Source organism: Oncorhynchus mykiss, chromosome 7 (assembly GCF_013265735.2).
Source record: "Oncorhynchus mykiss isolate Arlee chromosome 7, USDA_OmykA_1.1, whole genome shotgun sequence".
Classification (NCBI taxonomy): Eukaryota; Metazoa; Chordata; class Actinopteri; order Salmoniformes; family Salmonidae; genus Oncorhynchus; species Oncorhynchus mykiss.
The window spans coordinates 80,272,331-80,287,740 of NC_048571.1; the positions used below are offsets into that span (position 1 = coordinate 80,272,331).

At 39.7% G+C, this 15,410-nt stretch overlaps 1 protein-coding gene across 3 annotated transcripts in view; it reads right to left on the reverse strand.

Annotated features, from left to right (window-relative positions):
- The window catches only part of LOC110529043 (collagen alpha-1(II) chain), a 91,767-nt gene that overhangs the window by 11,091 nt on the left and 65,266 nt on the right, over window positions 1-15,410 (reverse strand). For all 3 annotated transcript variants that reach the window (XM_036984180.1, XM_036984182.1, XM_036984181.1), the window contains 10 exons: window positions 13,031-13,084; window positions 12,526-12,624; window positions 12,312-12,410; window positions 6,178-6,285; window positions 5,849-5,902; window positions 3,847-3,900; window positions 3,579-3,632; window positions 1,999-2,052; window positions 1,743-1,850; window positions 1,555-1,608 (listed from right to left, as the gene is read on the reverse strand). In XM_036984180.1, the coding sequence (XP_036840075.1) occupies window positions 1,555-1,608; window positions 1,743-1,850; window positions 1,999-2,052; window positions 3,579-3,632; window positions 3,847-3,900; window positions 5,849-5,902; window positions 6,178-6,285; window positions 12,312-12,410; window positions 12,526-12,624; window positions 13,031-13,084 (738 nt within the window). The remainder of the gene's footprint in view (window positions 1-1,554; window positions 1,609-1,742; window positions 1,851-1,998; window positions 2,053-3,578; window positions 3,633-3,846; window positions 3,901-5,848; window positions 5,903-6,177; window positions 6,286-12,311; window positions 12,411-12,525; window positions 12,625-13,030; window positions 13,085-15,410) is intronic.

Here is a 15,410-nt window from a genome sequence, read left to right on the forward strand (position 1 = left end):
GTGAGATGTGTATGAGATATGAGATATGTATGAGATGTGAGATGTGTATGAGATGTGAGATGTGTATGAGATATGATATGTGATATGAGATGTGTATGAGATGTGAGATGTGTATGAGATATGACATGTGTATGAGATGTGAGATGTGTATGAGATGTGAGATGTGTATGAGATGTGAGATGTGTATGAGATGTGAGATGTGTATGAGATATGAGATGTGTATGAGATGTGTATGAGATATGAGATGTGTATGAGATATGAGATATGTATGAGATGTGAGATGTGTATGAGATATGAGATGTGTATGAGATGTGAGATGTGTATGAGATATGAGATATGAGATAAGTATGAGATGTTAGAAGTGTATGAGATATGAGATATGAGATATGTATGAGATGTGAGATGTGTATGAGATATGAGATATGTATGAGATGTGAGATGTGTATGAGATATGAGATATGTATGAGATGTGAGATGTGTATGAGATGTGAGATGTGTATGAGATATGAGATGTGTATGAGATGTGAGATGTGTATGAGATATGACATGTGTATGAGATGTGAGATGTGTATGAGATGTGAGATGTGTATGAGATGTGAGATGTGTATGAGATATGAGATGTGTATGAGATGTGTATGAGATATGAGATATGAGATATGTATGAGATGTGAGATGTGTATGAGATATGAGATGTGTATGAGATGTGAGATGTGTATGAGATATGAGATATGTATGAGATGTGAGATGTGTATGAGATATGAGATATGTATGAGATGTGAGATGTGTATGAGATATGAGATATGAGATATGTATGAGATGTGAGATGTGTATGAGATGTTAGAAGTGTATGAGATATGAGATATGAGATATGTATGAGATGTGAGATGTGTATGAGATATGAGATATGTATGAGATGTGAGATGTGTATGAGATATGAGATATGAGATATGTATGAGATGTGAGATGTGTATGAGATGTGAGATGTGTATGAGATATGAGATGTGTATGAGATGTGAGATGTGTATGAGATATGACATGTGTATGAGATGTGAGATGTGTATGAGATGTGAGATGTGTATGAGATATGAGATGTGAGATGTGTATGAGATGTGAGATGTGTATGAGATATGAGATATGAGATAAGTATGAGATGTGAGATGTGTATGAGATATGAGATAAGTATGAGATGTGAGATGTGTATGAGATATGAGATATGAGATATGTATGAGATGTGAGATGTGTATGAGATATGAGAAATGTATGAGATGTGAGATGTGTATGAGATATGAGATATGTATGAGATGTGAGATGTGTATGAGATATGAGATGTGTATGAGATATGAGATGTGTATGAGATGTGAGATGTGTATGAGATATGACATGTGTATGAGATATGAGATGTGTATGAGATATGAGATGTGTATGAGATGTGAGATGTGTATGAGATATGAGATGTGTATGAGATGTGAAATGTGTATGAGATGTGAGATGTGTATGAGATGTGAGATGTGTATGAGATGTGAGATGTGTATGAGATGTGAGATGTGTACTTACAGAGGGTCCCTGAGCACCGCGAGCACCTTTAGGTCCAGAAACGCCAGTAGGTCCCTGAAATGAAGGAAATTGATAGTCAGTTTTATGAAGAAATGTGAAGCAAGTAACTCCATTTGAATATTTCGTTAACAAAATAACTACTCTCTATATTTTTTTATTTCAGGACAAAGTGAGTTATTGAAACGTACGGAAGGTCCAGGAGCTCCGGAGGGTCCCTGTGGTCCAGGGGCACCAGCGTCTCCCTTCTGTCCACCCTCTCCCTGCTCTCCCTTGACTCCGGGCTGACCATCAGATCCCTGGGGTGGGACACAGGGGAAAAGACTGCTCAGACAGTTGTTTGCTTCAACATACAACAAGCAGCTGGAGTTGGTCCCGGGCTGTTGACGGTAGCACTGATAGCGAGAGAAAGTGCACGGACAGTACTGTCCTTGGGGTGGTACTTACAGGAGGCCCAGCGAAGCCAGCAGGCCCAGGAGGTCCAGTCTCACCCCTGTCACCCTGTTAGGAGAGAAGAGGACAGAGAGGTCAAGTTGAGCATCAACGACTTCCCTTGACATTTCCTTGTTCAAACAAGCATCATGTACTGTATCAAGTTCTGTGTTCACTTCGTTGTTGATTCTGAGAGGTGGAGAGCATTCAAGGAAACAGCATTGTGAGTGAAAGTAATTCTCGCCTCTGGATCAATACAGTAGCCTAGAGATGGCAGTAATCAGATGGCAGTAATCAGAAGGCAGTAATCAGAAGGCAGTAATCTGATAGCAGTAATCAGAAGGCAGTAATCTGATAGCAGTAATCAGAAGGCAGTAATCAGATGGCAGTAATCAGAAGGCAGTAATCTGATAGCAGTAATCAGATGGCAGTAATCAGATGGCAGTAATCAGATGGCAGTAATCAGATGGCAGTCATCAGATGGCAGTAATCAGATAGCAGTAATCAGAAGGCAGTAATCTGATAGCATCAATCAGATGGCAGTATTCAGATAGCAGTAATCAGAAGGCAGTAATCTGATAGCATTAATCAGATGGCAGTAATCAGAAGGCAGTAATCAGATGGCAGTAATCAGAAGGCAGTAATCAGATGGCAGTAATCAGAAGGCAGTAATCAGATGGCAGTAATCTGATGGCAGTAATCAGATGGCAGTAATCAGAAGGCAGCAATCAGATGGCAGTAATCTGATGGCAGTAATCTGATGGCAGTAATCAGATGGCAGTAATCAGATGGCAGTAATCTGATGGCAGTAATCAGATAGCAGTAATCAGATGGCAGTAATCAGATGGCAGTAATCTGATGGCAGTAATCAGATGGCAGTAATCTGATGGCAGTAATCAGATGGCAGTAATCAGAAGGCAGTAATCTGATGGCAGTAATCAGATGGCAGTAATCAGATGGCAGTAATCTGATGGCAGTAATCAGAAGTCAGTAATCTGATGGCAGTAATCTGATGGCAGTAATCAGATGGCAGTAATCAGATGGCAGTAATCTGATGGCAGTAATCAGAAGGCAGTAATCTGATGGCAGTAATCTGATGGCAGTAATCAGATGGCAGTAATCTGATGGCAGTAATCAGAAGGCAGTAATCAGATGGCAGTAATCAGATAGCAGTAATCAGAAGGCAGTAATCAGAAGGCAGTAATCAGATAGCAGTAATCAGATGGCAGTAATCAGATGGCAGTAATCAGATGGCAGTAATCAGATGGCAGTAATCAGATGGCAGTAATCAGATGGCAGTAATCAGATGGCAGTAATCTGATGGCAGTAATCAGATAGCAGTAATCAGAAGGCAGTAATCTGATGGCAGTAATCAGAAGGCAGTAATCAGATAGCAGTAATCAGAAGGCAGTAATCTGATGGCAGTAATCTGATGGCAGTAATCAGATGGCAGTAGGCCCTAGTCAGGTCATTTAGGAAAAGGGAAAACATAGGGAAAACATTTCTTATGTAAGTACGATCTTATCCTAACTTGTATGTGTGTATGTGTGTGCTGACAGGTGTGGTGTGTGTGTGTGTGTGTCTGTGGTACTTACAGGGGCACCTCGGGCACCAGCAGCACCGGAAGGTCCAGAGGGACCAGATTCACCCTATAGGAGGAAACACAGAGGTCAGAGTTCAGTCACAGAGGTCAATCATACATCATACATATATCACACGTTATATAGACTGTTTTATAATACCTAGGGGATTACATTACAGGTGATATGGCTGAATGTGTATTTTTCAGATGTATCTAATACAAACACGTATTTAATCAATTAACCAATTAACTGGTATACAAGTTAAAATATAAACACACACCTTCTCTCCATTGGGACCAGCTGGGCCAGGAGGACCAATTGGACCAGTCAAACCCTAGACCATATAGAGAAAGAGAGGGAATAGAAGAGTAACAAAGAGAAGGTTCAGTATAGCTCTCCTTCTGCTGTTAGCGTCCATGAACAATTTAACATGTGTACAGCTCTCCTTCTGCTGTTAGCGTCCATGAACAATTTAACATGTGTACAGCTCTCCTTCTGCTGTTAGCGTCCATGAACAATTTAACATGTGTACAGCTCTCCTTCTGCTGTTAGCGTCCATGAACAATTTAACATGTGTACAGCTCTCCTTCTGCTGTTAGCGTCCATGAACAATTTAACATGTGTACAGCTCTCCTTCTGCTGTTAGCGTCCATGAACAATTTAACATGTGTACAGCTCTCCTTCTGCTGTTAGCGTCCATGAACAATTTAACATGTGTACAGCTCTCCTTCTGCTGTTAGCGTCCATGAACAATTTAACATGTGTACAGCTCTCCTTCTGCTGTTAGCGTCCATGAACAATTTAACATGTGTACAGCTCTCCTTCTGCTGTTAGCGTCCATGAACAATTTAACATGTGTACAGCTCTCCTTCTGCTGTTAGCGTCCATGAACAATTTAACATGTGTACAGCTCTCCTTCTGCTGTTAGCGTCCATGAACAATTTAACATGTGTACAGCTCTCCTTCTGCTGTTAGCGTCCATGAACAATTTAACATGTGTACAGCTCTCCTTCTGCTGTTAGCGTCCATGAACAATTTAACATGTGTACAGCGCTCCTTCTGCTGTTAGCGTCCATGAACAATTTAACATGTGTACAGCTCTCCTTCTGCTGTTAGCGTCCATGAACAATTTAACATGTGTACAGCTCTCCTTCTGCTGTTAATGTCCATGAACAATTTAACATGTGTACAGCTCTCCTTCTGCTGTTAATGTCCATGAACAATTTAACATGTGTACAGCTCTCCTTCTGCTGTTAATGTCCATGAACAATTTAACATGTGTACAGCTCTCCTTCTGCTGTTAGCGTCCATGAACAATTTAACATGTGTACAGCTCTCCTTCTGCTGTTAATGTCCATGAACAATTTAACATGTGTACAGCTCTCCTTCTGCTGTTAATGTCCATGAGCAATTTATCATGTGAGTGTATACATGATTGCTGAACTAATATTTAAATATGTTGAATGTTAAACAGTAGAGTGTTGACATCTTCAATGTGTTGGATATCAAATGGTAGAGTGGTTGACATTATAAATGTCGTGGATATTAAATGGTAGAGTGGTTGACATTATAAATGTCGTGGATATTAAATGGTAGAGTGGTTGACGTTATAAATGTCGTGGATATTAAATGGTAGAGTGGTTGACGTTATAAATGTCTTGGATATTAAATGGTAGAGTGGTTGACGTTATAAATGTCGTGGATATTAAATGGTAGAGTGGTTGATGTTATAAATGTCTTGGATATTAAATGGTAGAGTGGTTGACGTTATAAATGTCGTGGATATTAAATGGTAGAGTGGTTGACGTTATAAATGTTGTGGATATTAAATGGTAGAGTGGTTGACATTATAAATGTTGTGGATATTAAATGGTAGAGTGGTTGACGTTATAAATGTCGTGGATATTAAATGGTAGAGTGGTTGACGTTATAAATGTCTTGGATATTAAATGGTAGAGTGGTTGAAGTTATAAATGTCGTGGATATTAAATGGTAGAGTGGTTGACGTTATAAATGTCTTGGATATTAAATGGTAGAGTGGTTGACGTTATAAATGTTGTGGATATTAAATGGCAGAGTGGTTGACATTATAAATGTTTTGGATATTAAATGGTAGAGTGGTTGACGTTATAAATGTTGTGGATATTAAATGGTAGAGTGGTTGACATTATAAATGTCTTGGATATTAAATGGCAGCGTGGTTGACGTTATAAGGCTGGGGGATATAGTGGATGATGATGATGATGATGATGATGATGATGATGATGATGATGGTCACTCACTCTTGAACCGTCTTTGCCAGAAGCACCCTCAGGTCCCTTCTCTCCGTTGTCACCCTGTGGGACACAAACACAGTTATATTGGACTACATTATGATTAAAGGAATAGGGTAGGTTAACACATTATGAAATCACAACATCAATGATCATGTACTGTAAATAGACCTACATCATTTGTTGCCACTCCACATCATTACTGCTGTGCTGTGTTGCTTTACTCCAGTGGCTCTTGTTGCAAAGTTCATGGCTAGTGATCCCTTTCATGGCTTAGTACGATTCCCATGACTATGATTTGAACTAATATTAGGATGCTTCTTCCAAGTGCCACTCACTCTGTCTCCCTTAGGTCCGGGGATGCCTGAGGCTCCTCTCTCTCCGGGCATACCTTGCAGACCGGGGGGTCCCTGGGCACCCGATGCACCACCTGGTCCGATCGCGCCCTACAACACAAGACACACAACAGCTACTGTCAGCAACTGAATACAGAACTAATAGCAACTCAGCAACTGGTAGAGGTTTTGATGGAAAACAACAGTACAGAACAGAATAGAACAGACTAGAAAAGAATAGAACAGAATAGAACAGAACTGACTAGAACAGAACTGACTAGAACAGAACTGAATAGAACAGAATAGAACTGAATAGAACAGAACTGAAGAGAACTGAATAGAACTGAACTGAATAGAATAAATTAGAACTGAAGAGAACAGAATAGAACTGAATAGAACAGAATAGAATAGAACTGAATAGAACAGAACTGAAGAGAATTGAATAGAACAGAATAGAGCAGAACAGAATTGAAGAAAACTGAATAGAACTGAATAGAACAGAACAAATTAAAAAAACATTTCACAGAAGCTCTATCCCCACAATGAGGAAACTGGCCTGTTCACAGTGATATTATTCATCAAAACAAACCATATCAAATGCAAGGTGAACACTACCCAGTAGATAACTAGCTGAAAAGTATTTCCCAGCTTTGGCAACTGGGTATCAGGAGCACCTTCAAAGGTTTTCATTTTTCATAAGGACCTTCATTAAAAGCTTTCATTTTCAGTTTCCTTCAAGATATTGGCTGGTTTGAGAATATATATTTGAGAATGATCTGAGGACTAAATGAAGTTGTCCATTGCAACATGCATGCTCAAATTATGTAAGAAGTTAATTTAGCAGGGACATTGTACAACAAAACCATAAGTCTCAGAGCATTGAGAAAACATTTGTCGCACCAGATTTAGTTAATAGCTCATTTCCATCTGTAGTCCCTAAAACATCTAGACATGGAAATATTATATACATCTAGACATGGAAACATTATATACATCTAGACATGGAAACATTATATACATCTAGACATGGAAATATTATATACATCTAGACATGGAAACATTATATACATCTAGACATGGAAACATTATATACATCTAGACATGGAAACATTATATACATCTAGACATGGACACATTATCTACAGCTAGACATGGAAACATTATATACATCTAGACATGGAAACATTATATACATCTAGACATAGGTTAACATCTAGACATGGAAACATTATATACATCAAGACATGGAAACATTATATACATCTAGACATGGAAACATTATATACATCTAGACATGGAAACATTATATACATCTAGACATGGAAACATTATATACATCTAGACATGGACACATTATCTACAGCTAGACATGGAAACATTATATACATCTAGACATGGAAACATTATATACATCTAGACATAGGTTAACATCTAGACATGGAAACATTATATACATCAAGACATGGAAACATTATATACATCTAGACATGGAAACATTATATACATCTAGACATAGGTTAACATCTAGACATGGAAACATTATATAAATCAAGACATGGAAACATTATATACATCTAGACATGGAAACATTATATACATCTAGACATAGGTTAACATCTAGACATGGAAACATTATATACATCAAGACATGGAAACATTATATACATCTAGACATGGAAACATTATATACATCTAGACATGGAAACATTATATACATCTAGACATGGAAACATTATATACATCTAGACATACACTATGCCTCACAAGTCCTCAACTGGCAGCTTCATTAAATTGTACCCGCAAAGCACCTGTCTCAACGTCAACAGTGAAGAGGCGACTCCGGGATGCTGGCCTTCTAGGCAGAGTTCCTCAGTCCAGTGTCTGTATTCTTTTGCCCATCTTAATCTTTTATTTTTATTGGCCAGTCTGAGACATGGTGTTTTCTTTGCAACTCTGATTAGTCGCCTCTTCACTGTTGAAGTTGACAGGTACAATTTAATGAAGCTGCCAGTTGAGGACTTGTAAGGCATCTGTTTCTCAAACTAGACACTCTAATGTACTTGTCCTCTTGCTCAGTTGTGCACAGGGGTCTCCCACTCCTCTTTCTATTCTGGTTAGAGACAGTTTGTGCTGCTCTGTGAAGGGAGTAGTACACAGCATTGTACGAGATCTTCAGTTTCTTGGCAATTTCTCACATGGAATAGCCTTCATTTCTCAGAACAAGAATAGACTGAATAGCTAACAAGAATAGCTAACACAACGTGCCAATGGAACACAGGAGTGCTGGTTGCTGATAATGGGCCTCTGTACGCCTATGTAGATAGTCAATAAAAAAATCAGCTGTTTCCGGCTACAATAGTCATTTACAACATTAACAATGTCTACACTGTGATTTCTGATCAAATTTGATTTTCTTTCAAAAACAAGGACATTTCTAAGTGACCCCAAACTTTAGAACGGTGGTGTAGGTGAACATAGAAGTCAAAACATTGCTGATTGAAACACATTTCTATTGGATATAACATGCAATAGTCTTATAAAAATACATCAGCCACATCAAGACACAGATTTCTAACACTATCTGAACTCAGGTCTGAGCTGTTTATAGAGTTTACGTTGTTGTTTTTTGTCTCCCTCTTCTGTATTGCGCTGACTTGGCCGTCTGGTAGCTCATTCTCATAAACGTTCTCTAAGCTTGTTCTCGGCCAATTTGCCAAATGTTCCTGCTGCGCTTAGCTCGAAGAGGAATGCTGTGTTTGTTCTCTCCTGCTGGCACTGCTGCCTCTCTGAATCCCCAGTTACATTCATCTGTCTGTTCATCCCTCCTCCTCCTCCTCCTCCTCTTCCTCCCTCCTATCATTAGCTTTAATCCCAGCCTCTTTCTATCATTTCCTCCTTGGCTAACAGTCAGAGGGGTTCTGAACTGAAATGGCCCGAAGGCAAGCAGGCAGGTTCTTTCACCCCCTAGTCTCCTCAAATCTGCCCGAAGTCTGTTCCACTCATTACCAGTATTGAGAATGAAAAGTTGCATTGAGCCGTGGTTGACGGACAACAGAAATATCTGTGAATGTGGCACGTTTCCTTTAATGTGATAACCGTAAATCCCTTCTTCTATGTAGTGAAAAGGCTGTGTAGAATTTTCCCTTGGTGTTAACGAGATGGTATTGCTGGCATGCTTTAAACAGATACTGTGTAGGATCAGGATGGGACTGTGCATTATGGTAATGCACCTGTCTCATATATCAAAGACTACATGTTTTTCTGTGGGATATGGTGGAACCAAACAAGTGTCCTGACTCTCTGTGGTGACTAAAGATCCCATGGCACTTATGGTAAGAATAGGGGTGTTAACCTCGGTGTCCTGGTTAATTCCCAATCTGGCCCTCATACCATCATGGCCACCTAATCATCCCCAGCTTCCAATTGTTCACTCGTTCAAATACTAGCTGCAAATTCTACTGCAAATTCTACTAGCTGCAAATTCTACTGCAAATTCTACTAGCTGCAAATTCTACTAGCTGCAAATTCTACTAGCTGCAAATTCTACTAGCTGCAAATTCTACTAGCTGCAAATTCTACTAGCTGCAAATTCTACTAGCTGCAAATTCTACTAGCTGCAAATTCTACTGCAAATTCTACTGCAAATTCTACTAGCTGCAAATTCTACTAGCTGCAAATTCTACTAGTTGCAAATTCTACTAGCTGCAAATTCTACTAGCTGCAAATTCTACTAGCTGCAAATTCTACTGCAAATTCTACTAGCTGCAAATTCTACTAGCTGCAAATTCTACTGCAAATTCTACTAGCTGCAAATTCTACTAGCTGCAAATTCTACTAGCTGCAAATTCTACTAGCTGCAAATTCTACTAGCTGCAAATTCTACTAGCTGCAAATTCTACTGCAAATTCTACTAGCTGCAAATTCTACTAGCTGCAAATTCTACTGCAAATTCTACTAGCGGCAAATTCTACTAGCTGCAAATTCTACTAGCTGCAAATTCTACTAGCTGCAAATTCTACTAGCTGCAAATTCTACTAGCTGCAAATTCTACTAGCTGCAAATTCTACTGCAAATTCTACTAGCTGCAAATTCTACTAGCTGCAAATTCTACTGCAAATTCTACTAGCTGCAAATTCTACTAGCTGCAAATTCTACTAGCTGCAAATTCTACTAGCTGCAAATTCTACTGCAAATTCTACTAGCTGCAAATTCTACTGCAAATTCTACTAGCTGCAAATTCTACTAGCTGCAAATTCTACTGCAAATTCTACTAGCTGCAAATTCTACTAGCTGCAAATTCTACTAGCGGCAAATTCTACTAGCTGCAAATTCTACTAGCTGCAAATTCTACTAGCTGCAAATTCTACTAGCTGCAAATTCTACTAGCTGCAAATTCTACTGCAAATTCTACTAGCTGCAAATTCTACTAGCTGCAAATTCTACTAGCTGCAAATTCTACTAGCTGCAAATTCTACTAGCTGCAAATTCTACTGCAAATTCTACTAGCTGCAAATTCTACTAGCTGCAAATTCTACTGCAAATTCTACTAGCTGCAAATTCTACTAGCTGCAAATTCTACTAGCGGCAAATTCTACTAGCTGCAAATTCTACTAGCTGCAAATTCTACTAGCTGCAAATTCTACTAGCTGCAAATTCTACTGCAAATTCTACTAGCTGCAAATTCTACTAGCTGCAAATTCTACTGCAAATTCTACTAGCTGCAAATTCTACTAGCTGCAAATTCTACTAGCTGCAAGTTCTACTAGCTGCAAATTCTACTGCAAATTCTACTAGCTGCAAATTCTACTAGCTGCAAGTTCGACTAGTTGCAAATTCTACTAGCTGCAAATTCGACTAACTGCAAATTCTACTGCAAATTCTACTAGCTGCAAATTCTACTAGCTGCAAATTCTACTAGCTGCAAATTCTACTAGCTGCAAATTCTACTAGCTGCAAGTTCGACTAGTTGCAAATTCTACTAGCTGCAAATTCGACTAGTTGCAAATTCTACTAGCTGCAAATTCTACTGCAAATTCTACTAGCTGCAAATTCTACTAGCTGCAAATTCTACTAGCTGCAAATTCTACTAGCTGCAAATTCTACTAGCTGCAAGTTCTACTAGCTGCAAATTCTACTGCAAATTCTACTAGCTGCAAATTCTACTAGCTGCAAGTTCGACTAGTTGCAAATTCTACTAGCTGCAAATTCTACTGCAAATTCTACTAGCTGCAAATTCTACTAGCTGCAAGTTCGACTAGCTGCAAATTCTACTAGCTGCAAATTCTACTAGCTGCAAGTTCGACTAGTTGCAAATTCTACTAGCTGCAAATTCTACTGCAAATTCTACTAGCTGCAAATTCTACTAGCTGCAAATTCTACTAGCTGCAAATTCTACTAGCTGCAAATTCTACTAGCTGCAAATTCTACTAGCTGCAAATTCTACTGCAAATTCTACTAGCAGCAAATTCTACTAGCTGCAAATTCTACTAGCTGCAAATTCTACTGCAAATTCTACTAGCTGCAAATTCCCCTAGCTGCAAATTCTACTGCAAATTCTACTAGCTGCAAATTCGACTAGTTGCAAATTCTAATGCAAATTCTACTAGCTGCAAATTCCACTAACTGCAAATTCTACTAACTGCAAATTCTACTGCAAATTCTACTAGCTGCAAATTCGACTAGTTGCAAATTCTACTAGCTGCAAATTCGACTAGTTGCAAATTCTACTAACTGCAAATTCTACTGCAAATTCTACTAGCTGCAAATTCTACTAGCTGCAAATTCTACTAGCTGCAAATTCTACTGCAAATTCTACTAGCTGCAAATTCGACTAGTTGCAAATTCTACTAGCTGCAAATTCTACTGCAAATTCTACTAGCTGCAAATTCCCCTAGCTGCAAATTCTACTGCAAATTCTACTAGCTGCAAATTCGACTAGTTGCAAATTCTAATGCAAATTCTACTAGCTGCAAATTCCACTAACTGCAAATTCTACTGCAAATTATACTAGCGGAAAATTCTACTGCAAATTCTAATGGCTGCAAATTCTACTGCAACTTCTACTAACTGCAAATTGTACTAGCTTCATTTAGGCATATCAGAAGACTAAGTTCTCTACAGTAGTGTGTTTGTCTCACCTTAGGTCCGTCAGTTCCAGGAGTTCCAGGAAGACCACGGGGTCCCTGCAGCCCCTGAGGCCCAGCACCTCCTCTCTCTCCTGGGAAACCACGCTCACCCTACAAGGAAACAGGGACGGATGGTTAGCATTATTATCCTCCATAACTCCATAAGTGGAGTTAGCTATATGAACATCGTAGGTATGGAGATGATGGAGGAGGAAACTAAACTCACTCTTGGTCCAGTGGCACCAGCAGCTCCACCCTCTCCTGGAACTCCCATGTCACCAGGCTTGCCACCCTCACCAGGGGGTCCAGGAGGTCCGGGCAGACCCTGTTCAAAGGAAGCAAAACAACCAATCAATCAATCACGTGGCTGTTGTTACTACTTGCGAAGTGTATAGTTGACTGAATTGTCAATGTGATTGGACAAATGTAGTGTATAATGGCTGCATTTACACAGGCAGCTTAATTTTTTAAAAATTCCAGGAATGTATTTTTTGACCAATCAGATCAGCTCCTTTGTCAATAATTGGGCAAAAGATCAGAATTGCGCTGCCTGTGTAAACGCTTACTAATATTTTTTAGGAGCATGCAGAGTACCAAAAGACAGGTATTCAATGAATGCATACAGACAGACAGACAGACAGACAGACAGGTGCACAGTGAATGCAGAGAGCCAGACAGACAGGTACACAGTGAATGCAGAGTGAGAGAGAGAGAGGTGTAGATCGACTGACCTGGAAGCCAGAAGGTCCAGGTTGTCCTTGCTCTCCTCTCTCTCCAGCAGGGCCCTGTGGTAAAGGAAGGCTTAACAGTGAGCATTATTCATTGACCTGTCAAAGCCACTGCTAATTCAGAGGCTTTCCTCAACTGGCCTAGACCAGGCTGCATGTAACTGGTTTAAAAATGACTTGACAGATAGAACTCAATGTGTGTCTACTGTTAAATCAGGTTTCCTGGAGATTACGAAAGGAGTCCCGCAGAGGTCGATTCTGTTTACATTGTGAATATCGACTTGTCTGTAGAACATTTTTACCTGCACTTGTATGCCGATGATACTGTTGTGTATGCTATTGTGCCCACGGTTGACCAGGCTCTATTTGAACTACAGTCTGCCTTCATTGTATTACAGGAAAATTAGTATTGAATGCAGGTCATTTTGATTTATTTTACTAAGATCAAATTCTTATTTTCAATGACGGCCTAGGAACAGTGGGTAAACTGCCTGTTCAAGGGCAGAACGACAGATTTGCACCTTGTCAGCTCGGGGGTTTGAACTTGCAACCTTTCCAGTTACTAGTCCAACGCTCTAACCACTAGGCTACCCTGCCGCCCCAAAAAGGTAAAACTAAGTATATGTTATTATTCAGTCAACGTTTCTATCGGTTCTAGACTATGGCGACATCAACTCTATGAACTCAGCTGCCAATTCGTTAAAGCCGTTAGATGCAGTTTATCATAGTGGACTGCGATTTATTACAGGCAACAATTTTAGTACTCATCACTGCATTCTCTACCAGGAAGTTGGTTGGCCCTCTTTGATGTCACGTATGTTGATACATTACTATGTTTTCATTTGAAAAGCCTTAAAAAAAAGCCACACTGTACCTAACGTCTTTACTAAACTTTAGACATAGGAGTTACCACACCAGGTCTCAGGGATGGATAACTCTGGAAATTCCTCTGGTCTCCACTGAGTTAGGTAAATCAGCTTTTACTTGTCTTGCAGCTTATTTGTGGAACAATCTTCAAAATGTTCTTCAATGTGATGTTCTGGTGCTTCTTGGGTAATTCAGACAGCTGATTGAGGACCTTATTACTGATGAATGTGATGTTCTGGTGCCTCTAGGGGTAATTCAGACAGCTGATTGAGGACCGTAGTATTACTGATGAATGTGATGTTCTGGTGCCTCTAGGGGTAATTCAGACAGCTGATTGAGGACCTTATTACTGATGAATGTGATGTTCTGGTGCCTCTTGGGTAATTCAGACAGCTGATTGAGGACCTTATTACTGATGAATGTGATGTTTTGGTGCCTCTTGGGTAATTCAGACAGCTGATTGAGGACCTTATTACTGATGAATGTGATGTTCTGGTGCCTCTTGGGTAATTCAGACAGCTGATTGAGGACCTTATTACTGATGAATGTGATGTTTTGGTGCCTCTTGGGTAATTCAGACAGCTGATTGAGGACCTTATTACTGATGAATGTGATGTTCTGGTGCCTCCAGGGTCAATCAGACAGTTGGTTGAGGACCTTATTGCTGATGAATGTGATGTTCTGGTGCCTCTAGGTGTAATTCAGACAGCTGATTGAGGACCTTATTACTGATGAATGTGATGTTCTGGTGCCTCTAGGTGTAATTCAGACAGCTGATTGAGGACCTTATTACTGATGAATGTGATGTTCTGGTGCATCTTGGGTAATTCAGACAGCTGATTGAGGACCTTATTACTGATGAATGTGATGTTCTGGTGCATCTTGGGTAATTCAGACAGCTGATTGATGACCTTATTACTGATGAATGTGATGTTCTGGTGCATCTTGGGTAATTCAGACAGCTGATTGAGGACCTTATTACTGATGAATGTGATGTTCTGGTGCCTCTAGGTGTAATTCAGACAGCTGATTGAGGACCTTATTACTGATGAATGTGATGTTCTGGTGCATCTTGGGTAATTCAGACAGCTGATTGAGGACCTTATTACTGATGAATGTGATGTTCTGGTGCATCTTGGGTAATTCAGACAGCTGATTGATGACCTTATTACTGATGAATGTGATGTTCTGGTGCATCTTGGGTAATTCAGACAGCTGGTTGAGGACCTTATTACTGATGAATGTGATGTTCTGGTGCATCTTGGGTAATTCAGACAGCTGATTGAGGACCTTATTACTGATGAATGTGATGTTCTGGTGCCTCTAGGGTAATTCAGACAGCTGATTGATGACCTTATTACTGATGAATGTGATGTTCTGGTGCATCTTGGGTAATTCAGACAGCTGGTTGAGGACCTTATTACTGATGAATGTGTTTGTTTTTTTATAATCGTGTTTTTCTTTCTGTTTGCATTTTGTATCGATATTGATGTGTGCATTTTCTGTAATTTCTGTC